Source organism: Pseudonaja textilis, chromosome 1 (genome assembly GCF_049901715.1).
Source record: "Pseudonaja textilis isolate UNSWEBS1 chromosome 1, rPseTex1.2, whole genome shotgun sequence".
NCBI lineage: Eukaryota > Metazoa > Chordata > Lepidosauria > Squamata > Elapidae > Pseudonaja > Pseudonaja textilis.
In genome coordinates, this window is record NC_141990.1 from 23,888,895 (window position 1) to 23,912,519 (window position 23,625).

At 40.8% G+C, this 23,625-nt stretch overlaps 1 protein-coding gene across 9 annotated transcripts in view; it reads right to left on the bottom strand.

Moving 5' to 3' along the window:
• Positions 1 to 5,367: 5,367 nt before the first annotated feature.
• Positions 5,368 to 23,625, bottom strand: part of DNMT3A (DNA methyltransferase 3 alpha) — a 124,530-nt gene continuing 106,272 nt past the window's right edge. For 8 of the 9 annotated variants that reach the window (XM_087929038.1, XM_087929022.1, XM_087929041.1 and 5 more), the window contains 16 exons: positions 23,221 to 23,379; positions 20,346 to 20,453; positions 19,423 to 19,579; positions 18,984 to 19,133; positions 17,523 to 17,567; positions 16,979 to 17,058; positions 16,362 to 16,474; positions 15,718 to 15,901; positions 15,350 to 15,434; positions 15,114 to 15,259; positions 14,911 to 15,001; positions 14,089 to 14,237; positions 12,646 to 12,731; positions 10,679 to 10,748; positions 10,209 to 10,327; positions 5,368 to 9,553 (listed from right to left, as the gene is read on the bottom strand). In XM_087929038.1, the coding sequence (XP_087785164.1) occupies positions 9,412 to 9,553; positions 10,209 to 10,327; positions 10,679 to 10,748; positions 12,646 to 12,731; positions 14,089 to 14,237; positions 14,911 to 15,001; positions 15,114 to 15,259; positions 15,350 to 15,434; positions 15,718 to 15,901; positions 16,362 to 16,474; positions 16,979 to 17,058; positions 17,523 to 17,567; positions 18,984 to 19,133; positions 19,423 to 19,579; positions 20,346 to 20,453; positions 23,221 to 23,379 (1,884 nt within the window). In that variant the 3' untranslated portion in view covers positions 5,368 to 9,411. Of the gene's footprint in view, positions 9,554 to 10,208; positions 10,328 to 10,678; positions 10,749 to 12,394; positions 12,488 to 12,645; positions 12,732 to 14,088; positions 14,238 to 14,910; positions 15,002 to 15,113; positions 15,260 to 15,349; positions 15,435 to 15,717; positions 15,902 to 16,361; positions 16,475 to 16,978; positions 17,059 to 17,522; positions 17,568 to 18,983; positions 19,134 to 19,422; positions 19,580 to 20,345; positions 20,454 to 23,220; positions 23,380 to 23,625 lie in introns of those variants that run through there. The other variant, XM_087929046.1, reaches the window with a different exon arrangement.

Genomic DNA, 23,625 nt, shown 5'->3' on the forward strand with positions numbered 1-23,625 from the left:
GTTTCTAAATCTTGTTTAGTCATAGACAGGAACTATCTTGATATTTGCATTATACATGTTTTCTCCTAACAGAAGAAGATATGTCTTATGGGCAGGTAGGCAGAAACAAATAAAAGTAACAAACTTGGTAATAGTATTGATATGACAGTATTGCTGTCATGTGGTACTTTATTTTATTCCACTGCTGTTCTGCCAATGTCATGGTTCATACTTAATTTTATGTTAATTTTGCCATTTAATTTTAAAACATTTTAAAAGTTCTAACAGTGATCTTGAACTATTTTAAAGAATAGTATGGTATTACTGTTTTAAACTTTTCAATGTTCAGAAAAGAAGAAAGTAAGTTATGGAAAGCATCACCTGTGATACAATGAACAAGCAAAGAGGATATGGCTCTATAATGAAGGTAAGAAATGTTTAAATATGCTTCAGAAAGGTCAGTCAGGAGAAAGGTCCAGAAGACAACAAGGCACAAAAGTGGTATAAACCTGTGTTCAAATACGTTGTTTTTTTAAAATAGCAGTTGTTGCAATAATTGTTATCATCTTGATAGAACTTTTCAAAATTCAGGGTGTAAAAGTTGTGATAAATCACGGGAGTTTGGGGCTTTAAAAATTGGATTGGGGATCACGAAGGGGAACAAGGGAAGTACAGGATGATGGCAAAACCAAGGAAGAGCCTAGTCATTGAAAATGGAATCTTACACTAGAGTACCCTCTCCTGGGCAAAATCTTCCACTGCACCTCAGTTTTCCAGAGTTTAATGCAATTAGGATATTGCAAAAAATATAACTTAAAAAAAGAGAGAGACGGAAAATGTCTTGATAGGGACACTTGCTTTCTTAAATCCATTGACTATGCACACAACATACATAGATTTCTGTTGTTCTGTTTTCTCAGCCAGAAATACTGTGCACTTTTTTGCTGCATGCAAGAAATATTAATCAGAACTGGATTATGAAAGCTGCCTGTGTATACTTTTTATTATCTACCTTGAGTCTTTAATATGATATGGCCCAGAATTCTGTCAGTAGAAAACATAGTGATTTAATAGCTTATATTCTTGTTTATTTTCTGTTGTATAAAAGAGCTGTGATGTCTTGATATACTTTTCTCAATTCAATAATATTCAGTAGAAAGAAATTAATATGTAATAGAAAGTAGTAGAAATTAATGTAGTAGAAATTAATATGTTCCTCTGCCTCTAACTCATACATGTGCACACATATATGCACATGCACCTCCACGCAAAGACATTTTACACCTGGTAAATCTAAAGGTGGCTGGAATACTTAGTCCTTTTTCCTCATCAGCAAGCAAGCAGGAGACAGTCTAGTACCTTGGACAGCGAATGGAATGCTATGCCTATTCACAGCATGAAACCTCCACTCATATCAACTGTATTGCTGCTGACTCCTGGAAATCTCCTCTGCCAGAACCAATTTCCTTTGGTGTTGTGGAAATCCAACCACTACATTATCATGTTGCCTGAACCCTTCATATTAAATCATCCTATAGTTTCAGTATGTGAATCCAACAGGTGAACATTGCATTTGAGGCTAAGGGCATTGTAGCACAGCAGTTTTCTTCCCAAACTCATGTCATTAGTGTGTATATTCGTGTGTGCATGATGTAAACATTTCAAAATAAGTAAACCTTTTCTCAGCTTTCAGAAACATCTTACTAAAGACTAGGGGCCAAACAAATAATATTCCCTGGCCCAGTCTGTCTCCTCAGCATATGAGGAAATCTACCATGATACCTAGGATGAATGGAGCTTGCTTGAACAACCATTTGTCTGAAATGTTGTAGGGTTTCCTGCTGAGCAGGGGGTTGAACTAGACCTTCAAGGTCCCTTTCAACTCTGTTATTCTGCTTGTGTCAGACAGCAGTTACCTCAGATACTTAGAGAAAGGCAGATAGATGTACTGCAGTGGGTTTCCTTAGAACATGGGAAGAAATACAAATAGTTTACTATTTGAAATATTTATTCAAGAACCAAAATGGCTGCCTGTACTTTTTATAGAGAAGAAAAGTATCCTTTTGCATGAGAAACAAATATTCCCATTGGTTAATGGGGTGTAAATATTCGTATTTGGCAGAATAAACTCAGGATCTGACTTGTATTTTGTAACTTACTGAACAAATTAGCTGGCTAAATTTTTGCATGTTATGTGAACCTTGTGTATAATTTGCATAATGTTAGGTGAACCCTGTGCATAATTTGCATAACATTAGGTGAACACTGTGGTTAGTTTGTGGTTTAAATCTTATCCGGACAGCCTATCCCCAGCTTGGTTCTTTCACCAATGAATCTGTAACATATAATTGAGTCCGTCCTCTTTTCTTTCCACCTTTCCCAGCATTATAGATTTCTCTAGATTTAAGTCTTCTCATAATATGTACCATGTATAATTTTAGCCTGGTTGTTTGTGCCTTGAATGAGAATTCTGGGTTGATTTGTTTGATGGCCCATTTGCTTGTTTTCTTGGTTATGAGTAATAATGTAGTTGATAGATTTTAAAATCTGTTTAATCCACATTGAGTGTTCTTGAGCTTTTTACCTATTTTCTAACTGACCAAGAAATCATTGCGCAGTTTGAGGAAACTGCTCCTAATGAAGTAAATCCTTTTAGTGCTTCAAAATGTCACTTTTTAGAACCTCATGTACGTATTACTGTAACCATTCAGCCAAATCCAAGCAGCTGAAGTATTGTAATCTGAAAAGATCCTGAAGGAAATCTATAATTGACAAATATTGTTCCAAAAAAGTCATTTTGCTATTGAGACAGGAATGAAATGCAGAGCATAAAATCCCACTTGACAGTCTGCCCTTGGGCTTGTTCATTGAAATATTATGTAAAGAATTACAGGGCTGTTTTAATGTTTTCTTGTACTTTCAGTTCTTTCATAGTATTGGGCTATGTCCAACTGTAGCCTAACAAAGTGTCCATGCTGTGTCATGTGAAGCACTTTGCACAATACAGGTTGTCGTCATTTAGTAAAGAATTGGTCAGCAGATGCAAAGTGAAAAATCATGACTACATTTATTTTACTTCAGCTTTCCTTTGTAGTATCAGAAGGATATAGCCCTAAACAGCTGAGTGAAATGAAATAACAGAAAAGATTTCTGGAGCAAGATTCACAAGGAGGCCGGGTAAATCTTATAGCATGGGTTACCGACCCTCAGTCTTTGATCCATGGCCTGTTAGGAACTAGGCCATGGAAGCAAATGAAACTTCACCTGAATGCGTGTGGGATCTAGGTAGCACAGGAAACCACAACACACACACAAAGGTTTTTTTCCCACAGAACCAGTTTCTAGTACCCAAAAGGTTGAGGGCCATTGTCTTAAGCCCTCCCTCCCTCCGTTGAAATGATCTGATGCTGGGATAATTAGCAAGGAGAGGTTTGTATTTACATTCACTGGAGAGAAAGGAATTACAAGAGAGTAAGTAGGTACACAATGGGGCATACACTCAAAAGAATGCAGCTGTTAAAGCCTGTATAGGGCCTCTTGATTTACTACAATTCAGATTGTAGTTTTGCTGTGGTAAGCAAAATTAAACAAATCGTCGTGGTTGTTAAGGAGACATCATGTGATTGCAACTTGTGAACTTTCCTGCTGGCTCTCCTATTGACTTTCCTTATCAGAAGATGGTTGGGAAGGTCGCAAGTGGTGCCCACATGATTGTGGGATGCTGCAATTGTCCAATTGCCAAGTACCTGGATTGCAAGCGTGTGAATGTGAGGACACTGCGACAGTTAAGTGTGAGGACCAGTTATAAGTCACAGGACTACTTGCACGAAACTAATTAGGGGTATTGTCAATTTCAGGAAGCAGCTATAAACTAGTAAGAGAATTCTAACCATCTAATTAAGACCACAGAGCTGAGCATGTTAGCCTTTTCATCACCATTCTAACTGCAAACAGCTGTTTTTGAAGACATTTTATATACTAAAAATTATATTATGCAAATCACAATATAAACTTAATTATCAGCATATATATTCATAAAATAAATTGAAATCTTTAATGCTCTGAGTCCGGTTGTTTTACTTGCAGACATTTTATTACCCAACTAGGCAATATCATCAATGCCCCACTGATATTACCTTCCTGGGCAATAAAACATCTGCAAGCAAACAACCAAGCTCAGAGAGCACCAGGGACCCCATAGTTCAACCTTGAGCTACATACATTCTGTTGGATAAAAAACAGTACATTAAATATACTAGAAGAAATGAAAGTCAAACTATAATATAGCTTTAAGTTGTTCAGATAGAACAGCTCAGAAAATGCTCCTACTGTATCATTTTCATGGGGAAAAAAGACACTATATACAATGGCACCCTCATCTTCCTAATACATGTGTTCTATTCATAACTACAATTCAAACTAGGGTTCACTGAACAACAACAAAGAACTATTTGTATTTAACAGGTTATCTATCTGTGTTCACAGAACTTGCCAGAATCATACTGGCAAAGATCAAGCGGCTGCATTTGTGTATGTTTAGTTATTGCTTCTGTTGGGTTAGTTTCTTTGGAGTTTAGCTTATTGTGCAAACCGTCAGTTTGATTAGTCTATGGTTCATTGTGTTGGGCAACCTCCAAACCAGGATTAATTTAATAAGTTAACTGAATTGTGCAAATGCAATCTGTTTTAGAATGCTGTTGTGAAGAGGGTTTCAAAGGGAAAAAAATGATGTTGAAAGTATCCTTCTCAGAAATTAAATCCATAACTCTTTTGCTTTCCTATGAATTCTAGTTTCTCCCCTACAGTATCTATAAAAATTAAAGACAACCACAATATTATGTTAGTTTCAGTTTAGCAACATTACTTCCAGATTTGTTATGTTCTTATTAGAAAAATGTGCACATTTATAATTAAAATATTTCTAAATACATTTGTATTTTAAATTATAATTTGCCACTGTTGTTTATGTACCATCAAGTCAATGCCAACTCTTGGCAACCATATAGATTTCCTCCATGATATTCTATTATCTATTTTTTGTCAGTTTTAACAGCACCTACTAACAGATTCCTGTCAACATCATGTATGTTTCCTAGAAGTGTATTCGGTAGAGAAGTGCTTCTACAAATGCAGTAACTTCAAAATAGGAAGCAAATGCTCTAACATTTTCTGTATTATATGTAACTTTAAAAAAAAAAACTACATGAATCTGTAGTGATGTTTATTTCCCCGTTGCAGTGATGTTATTTTCCTGTTGATAAGGTGTGCTACCCATTTTATCCAACTTGGATTCCTCGGGTATTACTTTAATCCCACCAGCACAGCCTCAAGAGCACCTATAAACACTCATGGACACAGGGATACAAAAAGCACATGACAGCAGACAGCCTCCTTTCTCTTTTCTTTTTGCACAAAGCAGAACATTTATTCAAGTGTTCTCCAGCACAAGTACATCAGCAAGGAGCCTTCCTTATTCGAGTGTTCTGAGCACAAAAGAAAGATGCAAAGGATGGGATGGAGGCGGAACGGACAGACTTTCTAACATCTGCTGCACCATTGACCTTTTAATTAGTTTATAAAACAGCTATGTCACGAGCAATACTTACACAGAGATACAACAGCCTGCCCATAGGGATGGGGAGATGGGCCTCCCCGACCCTGGCAAAGCAGAACCATACTCTGAAATGTACATTATTTATTTGTCAATAAATATAGAAGCAATCCTAAAAAAAAAAAAGCATCTGAAGAAGATGGGGCATCCCAAAATCATCCAGAAAGAAAAAGACGGAAGGGCTGGGAGAATGGAACTGAAAAAGGAAAGGAAGGACATCTGGGTTGAGCTGCATGGAATGTCAGATGGGAGGCGGCTGGAGAGCAGGGAACAGGGCTGAGCTCTTCCCAGGATCTCAACACAGTTTATTTTCAGCATGAATACATGGTTTCCCACAAACAGTAAAGCGTCTCAGCTACTTCAATGTCTAAGCTAAAACACATGAAATCTTTTTCTTTAGGTTTCAAGTACAAAGTTAAAATGCCTTTTTTTATAATAATATATAAGAGTAAAATAATAGAGCTCTTTTAAACTTCACTACAAGAAAAACAAAACAGTCATTGTCCAGACAGCAGACTTAAGTTAATAGAGATCTGTAATAAAACTTGTTTAGCACCTTGGTTGTCACCTTGTCCCTCTGCAAATGCCAAAGGAATTCAGGCAATGGGGGCAGGAGGGGCCCGGTTGCTTTGCTTTTCAGTCTAGGGCTGTGCAACCTTGACAAAAGGGCTCTTTGTAAAAAGATCTGAGTCACATCAGTTTGTAAACTCAGTCTCCCCTCTTGCTCCCCACCACATTGGGAAAACAGCTGGATTCTGTGGTGGACAGTGAAACAGGCCCAAGGCAAATACATCAGGAACATTTGAAAGACAACACAAATAAAGGCTTCCCAAGAGGCCACTTCCAGTTTGGGGACAGAACTGGATGGGTGCAGTGCCCTGCTTGAAGAGAGGTTGGACTGTTCCGAACTAAAGTCTACTGGCAGTGCCATGAATACACTGAGGATCCAGCGAAGCTGACAGCTACTGGAACCGACTTTAGGAATTATGTGGCCAGCCCCATGTCTAAACTGAATATGCTGAAAGGAAGACTTTGGGGAGAAAAGGGTGTAGCTACTAAAGGTATACCTTCCCCCCCAAATAGATTCTTCTCTGAAGCATACAATTGGGAAAAGAAAAAAAAAACAACCCATACCCCTTCCCACCATTTGGGGGAGATACCTAGAGCCTCCTCTCCTTCAACCAGCCCTTTGGCTCAGATTACTTTGGCTGGACATCAGCCAAGGACAAACTCGTAGGAAGCTGCCTTATTTTCTGAATTATAGCATAGATCCCTTAACCTAGTACTGTCAACCCTGAGTGAAAGGATCTCTACAAGGTTTCAGGCAGGAGTTTTTTCCAGCACCACTTGGAAATGCCCGGGTTTCAATTTTAAGATCTTCTACATGGAAAAGATGTACTCAGTTCATTGAGCTAGACTCTTCCAATAAATACTTCCCATTTAGCACCAGTGAAACTAGACTACAAGAAACCCAGAGGGAATCTCTCCCCCTAGCTTTGTGGCAAATGGGTTGGGAAGGCTTGGAAATCCTGTTGTAAGGAAAACCTCCCTTTGAAGAATTTTGCGCAGACAGGCAGTCACCGAAACAACGACCAATGGGGTCAGAGGAAGAATGGAGTGTGAAGGAGACTGCCTATCATGGAGGCAACAGGTGGGGGGGGGGACGTATCTTGCCAGACAGCCCCATCCGAAGTACCCACCGTTCTCCCTTCCCCATTCGGCCCTGAGCGAGACCCCAACACCCTTCACAGTTTGAAAGGAAGTGAGCAGAGGCACCTACCTGCCACCCTAACTCCCCCAAATTTTAGCACCAAGACCAACAGCCTTCAACAGAGACCTTCCTTGTCTGCTGCCAACTGTTTCACCGCTCAAGAGATTGCGCTGGGGAGTGTTAATGAGAAGGCAGAGGGAGATCTGCTATCTTCCACAATCATTCCCGCCTGCTCCCGAGTTTTGCCTCAGCATCTACTCCATTGCCTCCGAGAGCACCATGGACACAGGGAAGACAGGAGCAGAGGGGAGATGCTGTCCCCTGTGGAGGCGCAGATGGAAAAGCTACTGAGGCAAAAGCTGGTTGGTGGGGGAGTAGGGAAGAGATATCCCCATTAGCACCAAGAATTTTGGACCCTGTTGGGATCAGTCTCTGCAAGCAGAAGGGAGAAGCAGCCTCCAAGTCCATGCACTAAGGATTGACCAGAGCCCAGTGGCCATCCCTTATACATTGTGCATCACAGACTCATGGTGAAGGTCATTTATCCCCTTGCCCCAAAGAGTAAAGTGCACACAATTACCAAGATATACTCCAGGAAATTTGACTCCTAAGCCAGACCTTGCACACGAGAGTTCATCAGGTCCTGGTGAGACTCTCTTCACGTGAGAACTGCCCACCTTTATTTTTGCCCCTCTGTACCCTCAACATGTGTGTGGGGGGAGGAGAAAGGTAGCACAGCCAGAGTCTGATCAAGCAAAACAGGAAGTCTATAATAAATTTGTGTCAGCCACAAATAGAAAGGAGGGGGGGGGGGAGAAGGAAGGGCAGCAGGTGCTGACCTCCGAACACACAAAATCACAAAGGAACGGGGCAGAAGGGTTACTGCAGTGCAGGATGGCGGGGGCTCTTCCCTCTCTCTTTCTCTGCCTCCCTATCCCCATAGTTATTCTGCAGCTGAATTTGTCTTTTAAGGGGCAAACATGGAGAAAAGGAGCAGAACCAAAAGATCTGATCAGGAACCTTACAGCCAGTGAGTTCAGAGATGACCAAAACAAGCACTGCTGGTCCTTGGGTGCTCTCTGCCTCCTGGTCTGGCAGCCAGGTTGGTGATGGGTGGGGCCCCAGAAAACGCCAATTTCAATAAAGCACCACTAACATTAGGGCCCCGGCCTGGAGCTCTGCGGGGGAGGGTAGGGGGGTAGGTTAGCCCCATCTAGCAAGGCCCAAGCCCCTGGCCTGAGGGAGGTTTGCCTTTTCAGGAAGAAAAGTATTATTGCATGCCACCCGGGGCGGAGAATGGTGCCCGTCAGCCTTCTCTCCCTTATTAAGATGGGGCTGCAATCAGTTGGAAAAGCTCCCCCCACCATTCCTGCGGGCTAGCATGTGAAGCACCACGGAAGCTGCCCTCAGCCCCACCCTCTGTGGTTGTAGAAGCACCATTTTGAAAGTCAGTTGTACAGTAGTAACAGTACCTTTTATATATAGATATTTCTCTCACATAACTCTCACATATATATAAACTGTAAACAAGAGGTAAGAGCGGCTGTAGGAGCAGGGTGTATCAAGGTCTCCTGTGTGATAGGCACCCAAATACTCTAGTGTGTGGCTTGGGGGGACCAGGTAGGACTGGGAGCTTCCCAGCTTGCGCTCGGCCCAGGAATGGCGCTGATAAGACGCAAGGAGGTCCCGCTGCACCTCATTTTGTGCTCCTAAACTGAGCTTGGGCAATAAAGCCCCAAGGCCCATTCAGCTTTGGGCTTGGCTGGAAATTTCTCTTTTGCGGGGCATCAGTGGACAGCCCGCATTGCTGGGGGCTCAGCCGAGGAGCGGCAGAAACCAAACTAACAGGCAAACCCATCCAGAAAGAGCAGGAAATTAAAGGATTACCAACAGAAAGTGGGATTGGTTGGTTTGATTGGGGCATTTCAAATTGGGGAGAGGATGGGTGAAGATTTGGGTGATGGGAGCTGCATATGTATGCGGGCTGCCCTCTCCCACCCTCTCACCCACCAGCCATTTCCTCCATTCTGGTGCCACTTCTCTTCTGTTCCTGGGGGTGGTTGTGTTTGAGACTCCTCCTCCGCTTTGCCAGTTTTGTGGTTATGTCTCTTTAAACACAGGCAAAGTACTCCTTTAAGGGGGCGAAGAGATGGCGGATCACCGGCACGCTCCAGGAACGACCCAGCAGTCTCTGCCTTGCCAGGCGGCTCATGTTGGACACATCCGTGTAGTGGACCGGAAAGCCAAAGACTCTGTAAGCACAGGATGCCAATTTAATACTAAGACCCTGACATAAAAGAGCTAACAAAAGGCTGCTGCACTTGAACAAGATTTCATTTGCAATTGTAATGTGTGCTGTTAGGACTACTGGGGTAAAATAAATGGTTGCTATAATTGCTACTGACCATCAGGAGGTACTATGTGATTAATTTTGCTTGTACTGAGATTCACCAGCTCCAGCTAGTGTCCATATGCCAAACCCTTTACTGAGTTTTGAATTCACAGTCCTTGGTGCAAAGATGGGGCTGATAAATCCCAGTAAAGACAAAACCAGTCCCATCGCGCTTTCTATTGGGTAATAGCAAAAATAGCACTGTTAAAATATAGGAACTCTCCCTTAAGGGAGGACTCTTGAAGCTTCTAATATGAAATAGCTCCCTTAGGTGTAAGGCCCAGTAGCTAGAAAGTCTGAGAAATCTGTAACACATAAAAACAAATTGTATTGTGCCAATGGAAAAAGGGGGGAAATAGATTGCATGGCAAGAGAGGCCTTTCTAAGGGTGAGCACGGTGTTAATACATATAACCAGGCCACAACTAAGCCATACGGGGGGACAGGTTCCGTAGAAAGGTTATGTGCTGCAAGCTCTTCTTGAAAGAAGGCAAGCCCAGCCCCCACCATTCCCACCTCTCCATCTCGGTGCACCACAGGATGTCCTCCTTCTCATTCATAAAGACAGGGAAATGCTGGTCCTTGCCTTGCTTGATGGAGTTGGAACGTGTGGTGATGGTTCGTACTTTGCTGAACTACATTGGGAAGACAAGATAGACAAAACAAAAAGTGATTTATTAGCAGGTAATCATGCATAATAAAACTACCTCTGAGCTAACTCTTTGGCTTGCGGGCAGTGTCTGCGCTATTTCCAATGCCTTCCATCAACATAATTATTATCTCTTCCTAGCCTTAATTTCTGCATAGTACGAAAATGACTGTAAAATCAGGCCTCTCTAAGCTATTGCCAATCAATGGTGGGTTCTGTTTTCTCTCTTTGCCTCTTGAGCTTTGAGAAGATGCTCTGTTTGATGTTTGATGTTCTCTTTCCAAACTCTTCCATGAAGACATCTACACTGAAACTCATTTTGGTTTCTCATGCTCACCTTAGCTATCCGGCCATGTTCCAGACACTCTTGTAATTCCAACTTATCATTCATAGTTGAAGCCAGCGGCCTGTAGGAAAACCAGGTTCACATAATTAGCTCCTAGGAATCTCAGCTCTTTTCGGTACTGTCTCTGAAAGTTCTCTTTTAAAGCATTTGTACAATAAAAACAGAAAGGATTGTTTTGGATCATTACTATTTTATGAATCAGGATTACTTTATTGAATCATTTTTCTCAAGCTAAATAAAATGGACAAAAAGTTTTGTTGAGGCCAAGAAAGTTCTTAAAATTGTCTGATCCAATTACATTTTCCCCAGTCTTGAATAATGTCACACACAAACACAAAAACAGACTCCATTGTTTCACACAAGAAGCATCACAGTGGCACAGTGGCAAACTAGATTCTCGTCTCACAAATAAGCTATTACAAATCGCTCCACGACCCCCATTCCCCCAGGATATGCCAAAATTACTTCTTAGAAATTTCCCTTAATTTAAAAACCATGGGACAACATTTATGAAGATATTTTTAGCCTGCCTTTAGCACCACTTCTGGGTCTTCTAATGACTCATAACCTCATCAAATAAAGACCCTGAGGCATATTTTCTCAATGGTGCCCCTCTGCCCCATGCCAAGGGCCATGTCTCTTTGCCTTTTACTTTGTAAATCCTCTTGCTACTGTTGTTACTATAGCTCTTCTCCTTTCAAAAAAGGACAAGTCTAACTTCATACTTTCTTCCTTTTTGTTCTTCAATCCTTGCTTTACCATTGTTATTCCGTTACTTTTCCCAGCGCACTGAAGAGATTTTAAGTATTTCAAATGGAGCTCATTATTGGCTTTTACCTAACAAGTATACTTGTTTGCAACTCTTCTTGTTTACATTCAATTACATTCAAGCTGTTTGTTTAGTGCCTATATCTCATTAAGTACAGCGAACCATTGTATTTAGCCATGTCGCTGATTGCTGTTAATAGCTCAGTCTCTTGACCATTAAAGTCTCTTCAAAAAGCTTCCTCTGTCATTGTTTCTGGACTAGGGTTAGGGTTAGGACTGACCACATTGCTGTCTCTATGAAAATTTATCATGGGGTAATGAATCAATTTGTAAATGCCTGGGACTTCCCCCAGTCCCCAAATTTGTAATGAATTGTTCCTTTTCCCCACTGCAAATTTCCTTAACACTCCCAAGACACAGGATGTCCCCTTCTAGCTTGTCTTTCACAAGGCAGCAGAAGCAATCCCTTGATGATAAGCTTTCAACATAGATGATTGATCTGGGCCTATCTTCATAAATTGTCATTTAGACTTAGTGTTTTTTACTTGTGCTATTATCAAAACTGCTCTGAATTGGTCAAAGTATGACAGCATACCCAACAACACCCATATAACATATAAATTTGCTAAATAAATAAATAAATAAAAATAAATAAGTTGTGCCGATGAAATATTTGCTCAAACCTACAGAATTATCAGCAAAATATATTGAAGTTGATTTGAGGCTTGAGAAATCACAACAAAACTAGCAATCTTACCTAGCTGCATAATGAAAGTCTGCAAGCAAACAACCAAACTCGGAAAACACCAAGAACTCCACAGTTCAATCCTGAGCTACAAATAATATCTTTTATTAAAAATACTAAAACCATAGAAGAATCAAAACTTGTGCAAATATAGACATTAGATTAGTGTTTCTCAACCTTATTTATTTTTATTTTTTAAATTTATTTGCCACTCATCTCACCACAAGGTGACCAACCTTGGCAGCTGGCTGGGGAATTCTGGGAACTGAAGTCCACACATGTTAAAGCTATTCAATAGATATGAGAAGGGTAATGAGAGAATCCAGCCAAGCAATTCTTCACATATTAAAGCATCAATAATTGAACAGGTTAATACTTTAACAAAACAGTGACTCATCTGCTGGTAGTTGACGCTTGTGTAGGTAGCTTATGCTTATTAACTGACCTGTTCATGCCAGGCAGATTTCCCCAGAAGTACCGGGCTCTGTGGGCTGCAGAGACTTCTTTGGCATCGATCATCACTGGATTAGACTGTAAAAAGGAGAGAGGCAAGGGAAGTCACACTATCAGAATGAGGTACTTCTTGAAGTTTGCAACAGGTGATTCTCAGGCTTCTTCAGGCCATCTGAACTTTTCCAAGATTCTCCCTGCTCCCCCGTTCTGTTACTTCAGTCACAGTCCTGGCCATTCTGGTGCCTTATAATCAGGGTTACAACTATGTATCATCCCATGTATGTATATATACTGGAGTAGACAAGAAGATGCTAATGGCTTCTATGCTGTTCTCTATACCGTTCTAAGAAAACAACAAGAATATGTACATCTAGCCATCAAGTATTAAGCTTGTATAAATTGTTAGTTGAGGTTACTGTATCTGAGTTAATAGCTTCGATATCAGTCCATCCCAAATCCAGGGACCACAAGGTTAGGGCTCAATGATTTGGAGGGTGATTGACCAAGCTTACTGTGTAAAATGGTAAGGTGTAATATTCTTTTGAGGACAGCTTGAAGGGACTCCCCATGTTGCTGTGCCATGCATGCATATGATCAAAGTATGGGATAGGTGGCAAAGCAGCAAGCAGTTTCATTCCAGAAACAATTACTGGAAGTACTTTCTCTGGGTGTCTCCAGTGAGATCATGCAGTCATGCAGTCCTGAACAATGTGGGCTATGAATAGTGTGGAGCTTTGTCAACTGGGAAGGCCCATAAAACTTAAAATGAATTGTGTATTTTGATTCAGTCTTTACACAAGATAATGCGGTTTTGACTTTTTAATTAATTTAAAAATGTAACTTTTCTAAAAATTTGCCTTCCCTCTTTATCTAGTTGAGTTAGAGCAGGGGTGTCAAACTCAAAGCCGGCAGGCCAGATCTGGTCCATGGGGTGCTGAGATCTGGCCTGTGGGGCCACTCTGGAAATAGTGAAGGACCGGTCCGTGGTGCCTTTGCCAGTGAAAACGAGCTCAGGAAGACTGCGCTGGCAGAGGGTTGCAGGAAGCTGTCACAACCAGTTTTCGCTGGCACTAGCACCCCCGACACGACTGATGTTGAGCTGGCCACACACACCTCCCCTGAGATCACTGATGCAGCCCTCAATGAAATTGAGTTTGACACCCCTGAGTTAAAAGAGTCTACCTGCAAAGTCCATAATTTTCTCCAGTGGCAGGAAGGACTGCCTAAACCTGGGAGATAAGGTGATAATAATGCAGATCTTGCCAGGAGGCGAGGGGGTGACTAAAATGTGATGCTGCTTTGCCCAAGACCCATTCCATCTTTATGGCCATGGTCCCATTCGCCTACCCTACATGGCACGTAAGGCTTGCTCTTCTACCCAGGAGCATCCTAAGGCTGGCTAACGGGGAGAGCCCCTCACTTCACCTCACCTCACCTCTAGGAAGCGAGAGATGTCCCTTTTGTCACTGACGCCCATGGCCACCACATTTTCAAACAGCCAGAAGAAAGGTCGCTCATCTCCCTCCTTGGGTCTGGCCTCATGAAGGAGACGATAGAATTCGAAGAAGAGTCGACCTGTGCCCTCTGGGTTAGGAAAGCAAAGGCAGGGAGAGGTGGATGATGCTCGCAAGAGGAATTGAGACGCAGGCCAACAGTTTCCTTTCCGTAACCATTAAAATCTGACTTATAGAGCCTAGGGACTTTTGAAAGCACCGAAGAGGATCTATCTGCTTCAGATATGACAATATAAAGTAAAAGCAATGCCCGGATCATAGTTTTAACTTGATTTCTCTGTTGTAAAGGCTGTGTGTTACTCAATTACACCAATTTCTCTTTATATTACAAAGATGCATTCTGAAGCTCAAGAATTTTACCTCCATGGTTAACTGGCATCTTTTGAAATATTAAAGTTCTGTTTATGTAATCTCATACATTAATCACTAAAACCAGCCTTGTTTTAATCCTATCAGATTTTTTTATCATAAGTACGTGATGTGCTAAGGAGCAACATGCATATGGATTTTCTTTCAAATCCTCAGGGTATCTGAGATAGTAACACAGAAGAGAAATATATTTTAATTTCCAGATGCTGTCGAGCTATACTTCCCATTATTTGCAATCCACGACTATCAACAAAGGATGCTGCAAGCTGTAGTTAAGTAGTCTCTGGAGGACCACAGTTCCTTATCCCTGGATCAACTGCTTTAAAACAACATATCCTGGGTAAACCATAGAAGAGATGGATGGTAGCACTTACCATAAAGGCCTTTCCTGGCAGGATTAACAATGGAGAGGTCATTGCAGGGGCTCCCTCCAATCACTAAGTCAAAGGGACCCCATTCCTGTATCTGTAACATATGAAGATTCAATAGTCAGGTGCAGGAGGAAGATGCATCTGGGGCTGTGCCAGCCTCAGTTACACAAGCCAAAAGGAAGCCTCCCCATCAAAGCTCCACGTACATGTTTCTGAGTGACATTGCGGACGTCCCCAACATACATGATCTTGCCCTGGTGTCGGACCATCCCAACTGTGATAGAATCTTCACACACCTCAGATGCTATGTATCGATCCACCTGGATGCCCAAATCCTTTAGCACAAGGAGTCCTGGAAAATAAAAACCACAGTGTTACTGTTATTCCCATGTGGCATTCATGCTACCACATTTTTTCTGATATTAGGAGGATCAGAACTCACCTGTGGCAATGCCATCAAAAAGTGACAGCACCCGGATGGGCTTTCTCTTTTCAGCAGGGACTGGAGGGTAAACCTTTGGTGGATCCTGCAAAAAGCAAAGGAGCAGCATGAAATGGTTGCAGCGTAAGCTGTGGCAACAGTCACCACAGGGAGATAACAGAAGGCTCCTGATTTTCCCAAGAGTTGGTGCTCAACAGCAGTCCTAGACTTAAGAGCCACTGGCTGACTGGTTCAGGTAGCTAGTATACTAGGGGGCTGCAAGCAACAAGAGAAACCTGAGAGTATTTGCAGATTTCTCTTGCCTTCTGAATTTTCCTGATATCAAAGGCTTTGTCCCCATCCCCACCTCCATTCCATGCTGAACTCACAAACTCTTGATCATGATTGTTGGCAAAAAACATCTGAAGGCGTGAGGGCCAGTCTTCTCGTCTCCGGAGCAGGCCATAGACACCCTTGTGGCCACACATGTAGCAGTTCCAGGGATCTTCCTTGATAGCTGCCTGAGCAGCCCCAGGACCCACCAATAAGTCCACACACTCTACACAAAAGCATCTGCAAACCAAAATAATTAATGCTAAGTGTGGAATGTGCTCAGCTCAGGATGTAACAGACAAACAGTAGCTTTGGAATTCCGGCATATTCTCTTAGTGCCAGTATCACCCAGGCTTTGATTGGCTGAAAATACTGAAAAGTCAAGTTGAGCATACAAGCCACCTCATTCCAAATACATTTTCCCAATTTTTAAGCCTGCCTTTAAACTGCATTGATCCTAGTTTTCTTTTCCTTTCCTAAGTTATGGTTTTCCAATTAATAGAAACTGAAAAGATAGACACAGACTCTTCCTCTGGGCAATTTTCCACAGAAAAGATGCAAAAGTTATATTAATTTTCCTTGAATGCAAAAACGCAAAGGAGAGGATTTGACTAAAGGTGACACTACACTAAAAAGGACCACTGGGGTGGCGGGTGGGGGTAACACAGATGCAATCTTTATAAAGCACTATGTGACTCACCTGCAACAATTGTTGTTCCCACACATAAGGACTTCACGGCCACCGCAGCAGATGGTGCAATATGATTGATAGCCATCATCATCATATTGATAGGCGCATTCCAAAAAGCAGTTCTAAGGAAACAAAGGCGTGAGAGATATTTCTAGGCCCGAGATATTAGTTTCTCCCATCATAAAAGTATTTTGTAGCACACTAACCACGAGTGTTTTTTTTTTAAATTTTATCTTACAGATGTAGAACAGAAAGCAATACAGTAGATGTTGCTAGATACACTCCAGATATCCATAGTGGAAGTAAATTTGGTACTTGCTCAGAAAAAAATATGTAACCATCAGACAAGAGCTGATCACAGAGCTGCCAACTGCTATGATCAGTTTTTGTCTGACAGGATTACAATTTCATCCAAGGAGGAAGGTATTTGAACCATGACAGGAATTGGAAGAAATTTAATTTTTTTCCAGTAAGGGGTTTTCTTTCCTTTTGCCCTAATTGCCTTTGTCTTTTTGTAGTTCTACAGTCTCTATAACAAGTTGACTACCCCACCACCCCCGAAGTCACCCTTCCGTCTCTGTTCTTTCTCCTCTTCCAGGCTGCTCCTGTGTCCTGTACATTCTTACCTTGCAGTTTTGGCACATTCCGCCAATGAAGAGAGGGTGTTCCAGGGTGACATTTAGGCTTCCACAGGAAATGCAGATATCTGAGAAGTGGTGTAGTTGTTGAGTGAGGAAAGAAAAGAAATTCATTACACCTTGGGCTACTGAGAAAGATACCACTCTCTATGCCTTCTGACTCAATGGCAGCATTCTCCTCTTTCAAAACCACACACAGCAATAGGCTCCCTGAGCATGGATCATCCTGGTCTTTTCCATTAGAGAGAGGAGATCCATAAAAGCCCTTCCCTATGCTCAACTGTGAAAGTGCTGGGCTGCTTTTGGGTGTTATTAATGATTTTATTTGTGATATGTTTCAAGCCTACCCAGAGCCTACAAACTCTAATGGCAGAAGGATCCATTTGCTAACTACTGAACTGCAGCTGTGGTGATCATCTTGAATTTTGGAGACAAATACTTGCAGCAGAGTAGGGAGGAATCCAATTGGTTGCCATGTCCTGTACATAATTTAATATGGGGAAGGACAAAGAATATATTTGCTTAACCTCACCTTCAATATTCCTGCATTTCTGTCGAACCTCATAAACAAGACGCTCTAAAACAGAAAAAGAATTTGTTAAAATAGGCAATCAAGAAATTCCACAGCATCCATAAATATAGCTGAAATTGAGAACAACCAGAAAGGCCTAATCTGTGTCCATGAATCAAAGCCTTAACTTAGCATTTGCTGCAAAAAACTTTGGTGATGCAATGTGATGATTTTGGACCTAAATGAATTCCAATTAGAATAAGTTCTAATATTAAAGATGAAAAAAGGGAAGACAGCTTAGTTCACATCAATAAGACAATGGCTTAACTAGGTACAACTGATATAGTCGTACAACATTTTACTTGGTTAATGTTAACTCTGGTTATGTTTTTTGTGCCTTGTAAATGAATTTTGCCTACATAATTAATTTATGGTTCTATGTACTGTACACCCTTGACAGTAAATCTATAATTAGGTTAAGTGTGTTGGGTGAACACAGCCAATATTTTCTTCTGTTAATTTATATTCCTTCAGTGAGTTCAGCTATGGAACTGGTGAAAACAAGGAAAAATATTGCCTTTGTATTACAGAGTTAGACTGAATGTATTTTTGGAGAATGGGAGGACCCATCATTCTCCCCTTTTACCTATTCACATTTTTCCTGGCTCCACCCATTTTTAAGTATAATTTTGGCAGGCTGTACGAAGCTAATATGGAATTTGGCCCCTAGAAAGTTGCTTGTCCCTGGTTTAGATCAGGATGAAATTCATGATTTATTTGCTGTTGTATATAATCCTATCCAAGAGCTGCATTTTTTTCTGGGTTTTATGTTTTTTTACAAAGGCCTGTTACAGCTTCTTTGTTATAATCTGGAAAGACGTCCAGAAAATCACTGCAATACTATCTAACCATCATGGGATTGTGGCAGCATTTCCCACTTCTCCTTCCAGTATCAAAATTCTCAAGTCAGAGAATGGAGGGCGAGTCCTTTGAGCTTCAGAATGGGTTTTTAAGACACTTCAGTGAAAGATAGGAAAAGAGAAGCAAATATGTGTGCTGCAATATGGGGAAAGGAGAAGATGAAATTGAAAGACTGAGGCATGGGAGAAAAAAGCCAATTATCCAGATACTGTAAGAATGGCATGCACTCCCCCACCCCCCAAAAACAGATGAACATTAGGAAGCCCTACATCTTGCTTTATGTGAAGTGTGGACTTGTCAAAGGCAAAAACTGGGATTTTTTAATCCTTCCAATTTCATTTTTTCTGCAGGGGTGGGGGTAGGGACACCTACAGCGTGCCCCAATGGTCCCACAAACAGCAGTAAGAAAGGATATTGAGAGCTAGAAGTACATAGTGGTTTTGACTACTCGTCTATCCTCAAATATAGCTTGGGATTGAAAAAAAAAAGAGATAAAGTGGAGATTAGCTGGGATAAGCCAACCACCTCCAAGCTACCCATTCCATTCTGTCCCAGACGTACCTCGGGTGCGCTCATCTATGATTTCCTTGACCTTAGGCTTCTCAGCTGTGCTTTTCCTTGGTTTTTTGGCTGGTGGAGGAGGAGCATAGGCAGCAGCTTCTGGTTCCCCCCACATCTCCGTGTAAACTTCTTTGTAGGGATTGCGTTCCTCTGAGATGGCAGAAAGAAGGTCATCAGTATGGCAGCAAGATAAGCAGTGTGGGAAATCAAGCTTTGATTCTTTTGATCTGGAAGCCTATCTGTCACCAGACTTTGTGATATATGACAGTGTGCTAACCTCCAAAGAGTTGTTTATACGATTGTTTTTTTGTCCTGTGAAATCCTGCTATTAGAATGAACATGAGTCTACCACACCTCAGAGACAAATGGGCCAAAACCGCCTGTTATCCTATGGAAGAGGGGCTGTGGGGGCTGTGATGGTTTAGCTCCATTTCATTACCTTCAGGAGGCTCCAATCCCTTTGGGCCAGATGGCTGGAACCCTCCTAAAGCCCATTCAATCATCTGTTTGTTCTGGATTTCAACCACTTTGGATGTGTCTGTTTCATCATTCTCTGGACAGGATGGAAAGATCTTGCCTGATCTGCTGCTGGCCACCTGGCGGGGAGACAGGTGGACAGAAGGGTCAATTGATTCTGGATTGAATGGTTTGTACAGTTTGTACAGATGTCTTTTCTGAGCTCCATAATTTATTTTATTGTATTTATATCCCACTTTTTCTCTCAGGCTAGGTCAACTCCATAGAATCTTCTTTAATTTAATCCCAAACAGATAGATTGGTTTAGATAGGTTAAGCTGAGCATCATCCCTGAATTCCCTGATCAAAATGGAACTTGGATTCCTGTTTCTAGTCCAAGGCTTGAACCACTATATTACATCAACAAAAATGATGTTCCCCAATCTCCACATGCTGTATTGGGCTTTCTTTCATTCTTTTGAATCAGTGAAGCTGTCCAAGACAATACAGGAGGGAAAACAGAATTTTATCCACATAGGAAGCTATTTTCTCAAAAGCCAGATTGTTCATGTATCCCCAAAAGTGTGGTTGAGTTTTCCCTCCTTTCTCTTCTTCTCATTTTTATTCCCTTCTCTTTTAATGAACAGCTTTGCTTGCTTCCATGAACTATCTCAAATTATTTAATGGCATAACGATACAGTGAGCTATTTTTTTTTTCCATTCTCTGGGATAGCCAATCTGAGATGGTACAGGGATGAGTCTGAAGATTATTTCTGTCCATCTATGAGCAGTCCATCTCATGTCCTGTAGGCTGAGATATCCTTATTCCACCACAAAAGTTAGTCACTACAGGTGAAAGACTGCCAGGGAAACAAGTCCCAGAGGAACGACAAAGATAACACTTACCTGCAGTACTTCATAAATGGCCTTTCGGTACATGGGCTGCTTGTTGTATGTGGCCTGATGAAAGGCGCTAGCAAAGGAGCTGAGTGGAAGCAGTTTCTCCACACAGACCTGCCAGAACAAAGAGATCACGGATATAAATTATTTCTTCCCTATGAATAGCATGGGTCTCTAAGGCTGGCTTCCTCCACAGCCTCACAGAAGGCTGTGAAGAGGGGAACAGAATGGAAGACTGCACAAAACGTCCTTTTTAAGAGCCACCCCCCCCCCCCAAAAAAAAAAAGTGTTTTGGGGTTGTGGATTTAAGGAGCAGGATGGCTATCACGAAATGTGTACTGCATATACTTAATGCAATTATTTCATCCATCCTGAACCCATCAAGCACACAGAGCATTCTCAATATTGCAGTCTTTTTCCCTGTCTATCACACCAGACACGGTCGGATACACCAAATAAATATTTCTCTCGCATGAGTAAGGAAAAGGCGGATTTACCCCAACCTCTCCCTCTTCAGGAAGAAGCAGCTTTTGGGAAACTACAAGCATTTCTCTTGGGAAAGAAAAAAGACAGTGGAGGCAGAGATAAAGAGAAAGCTGGGACCAATCTCCTTCGGCACAGATTTAAACTTAAAACTTCTACAAAAGTCAAGAAATTTAAATACATTACATCAGAAGAAGAAAAATCTGATTCAATGCCCTATTTCTCTTTAAATCTTTGATTAGAACTGGACTAAGTTTAATCTTTGTTTACATATTGTAACTACATTTTCTTCACATAACATAGGAGTATTGAATTTTTGTCTTCAGGGAATCTGTGTTGTCGAGCTCTTAAAATTAGTTTTAAGTTTGTCCTATCTTGTGATTGGCCATAACTTTTATATTTATTTTATATTTTCTGTTGGAATTTTTTTTAATTCAATTGATTTGTAGTTGCTGGATTCCCAGATTAGAACAGTTATACTTTATCTTTTCCAATATAGATTATTTCCCACACTTTTTCAACTCAGTGGAAATTTGACCCTTTCTTCCTGGCCAACATTTACATAATTTACATAATGGTTTTCATTAGCCTAATATTAATTCTTAATTCACCAGTTTGAGAAGATTGGGAAGTGAATTGGGTTGATGGGATATCCCATAACAGGGCAACAAAGAAGCAGAGAAGGGAAGAACGGGAAGGCAAGCTTGACAGGACAGACAGCTTGACTGATGGGATAACCCACTCTTGCAGTTGCTAAGAGGAGGATGGGAGTAAGTGCAGTGGCCTACATGGCCAAGTTACTTCATGGTCTCTGAAGGTTTTGTTTTGGTCAAAACCCAGATCAACAAAGTAAGTTCTAGGTTTTATTTCTGCCAAACAATGGCTGATCCAGTAATTTAGCAAAAGAAGTGAACATGACATTTTTGCCTTTTGTTTGAAACAAAACACATTTCTCTTTAACACATCCATAACCATTTTGTCAAAACGGTTATTTTTTCCGCCTCACAGAAATATTTATATTTTCCAGTGTGACATGCAATGACACATCAATAATCTGCAAAAGTATACACAATAATTCAATATATATAATAATTCAAAATGTTTACCTTTTATTTTAAATCTCTAGGATTTCAAAATAGAAAAAAGTTTTTATGGAAACAAAAAAGCTAAAGATAAACCATCTATTGGTATTGATAAAAGCCAATAACTTCCTATTTGTGAGTCAGAGTTTCTTATAATTGCTGCTGAAAATAGAAATATCAATACAAAATAAATAGGAATGAAAAATGACAATGGTTGTTTTCAAAATAAAATTTAAATGAATTGTAAAAAGCAAACAAGTTCATCATTATTTCCCATTAAAATACAGTCCAAATTTCATTTTTTATTTCCAGTGAAAAAGTTTTTTTTATAAAGTTAATAAATCATTTTAACTAATACATAGATTAAATGTAATTTTTAAAAAGAGGTAGTGTATATTTCTTGCCAGTTGTAACCACAATTAAATTATGTTTTACATTTTAGGGGACTGTGGCATTGCAAAACTTGCAAATCCTTAGTATATATTGAAACAGTATTACGGTATATTAATTATGTTTTGTGATTGTTGCACCAAGCATATCAACAATTTTAGAAACAACAAAAACCTTAAAATACCACTGATTAATTTGGGACTCGGAAACTGGACTATACTTGCATTTATGGAACAAAGTGCTGAATAAACAATGGGTGAATTTACATTGTACGAAACCATAATGTAGTTACTTTCATTCTGGCTTAGCATATTGCATTAATCCAGGAAGCACAACTTGTAAACTAAAGGTTATGACACAGATACACAACCTGAAGCCTCAGAATTGTATGCAGTCCTTTACACTCCAAGGAGAGCCCTAAGAGACTCCTTAAGTTGTTCACAGGTTGTACTTTCTAATGTTCTAATAAACGATTGATCAGGCTTCTGAATTCAACGCACTGGTTTTAACCTCTGAAGCACTATGTTTTTAATCTGCAGCATCACGGTTATAGGAGATTGTCCAGGGTCTGAGACCTGCTTCTAAATAGGCATAAAGACATGTGAACGGAAACATATCCAACTAAGTCCTTGCCCCAAATAAAAACTTCTTCAGTGGGCAGTTCTATCTGCTATTTTTTAGCACAAAAATGCTATTTTAGCACAAAATAGCTGTGCTATTTTCAGCTGGCTTTTAAAATGTTTAATAATTATACAAGGATTGCTTTCAGTACTTGAAAGTTGGCATATAAATATTAGAAATAAAACAGATAAAATAATAAAATAAGAGCACAAGAAGGACTGTTCATACAAAGAAGCAGGTTGGAGGAAGTCTTTTTTCCAGTTTGGGACCTTTTCAGAAAACCCAGCCTGAGCTCAGTCACTTACCACAGAGAACTTCCCATCACCGAACCACATGACCCAGCGGGTACCTTCAGCAGCCCGGCTCCTGCCAGTCATCCACCAGGAAACAATGCGGCCTGGCCACCAGGAGAATCCACGCAGTTTTCCCCACACCAGCTCCCCAATCCCAAATCCCCGGCCATCCTGCAGTTGAAAAGGAAAAAAAAAAGCGAATTGTTATAGTGATTGGAAAAACTGAAGAGAATCACACATAAATACTCAATGAGGGCCAGGGATTCTGCTAAAACTCCTCATTTTGGATGCTTTTTATGAAGGTTGCAGCACAGTTGTCAATCCCATATGCATCATTCACAGAGAACATGCTGAAGAACAGAGAGCCACATACAAACAAGGTGAGTCAGCAATGCTTTGAAAGAAACCTGAATGTGA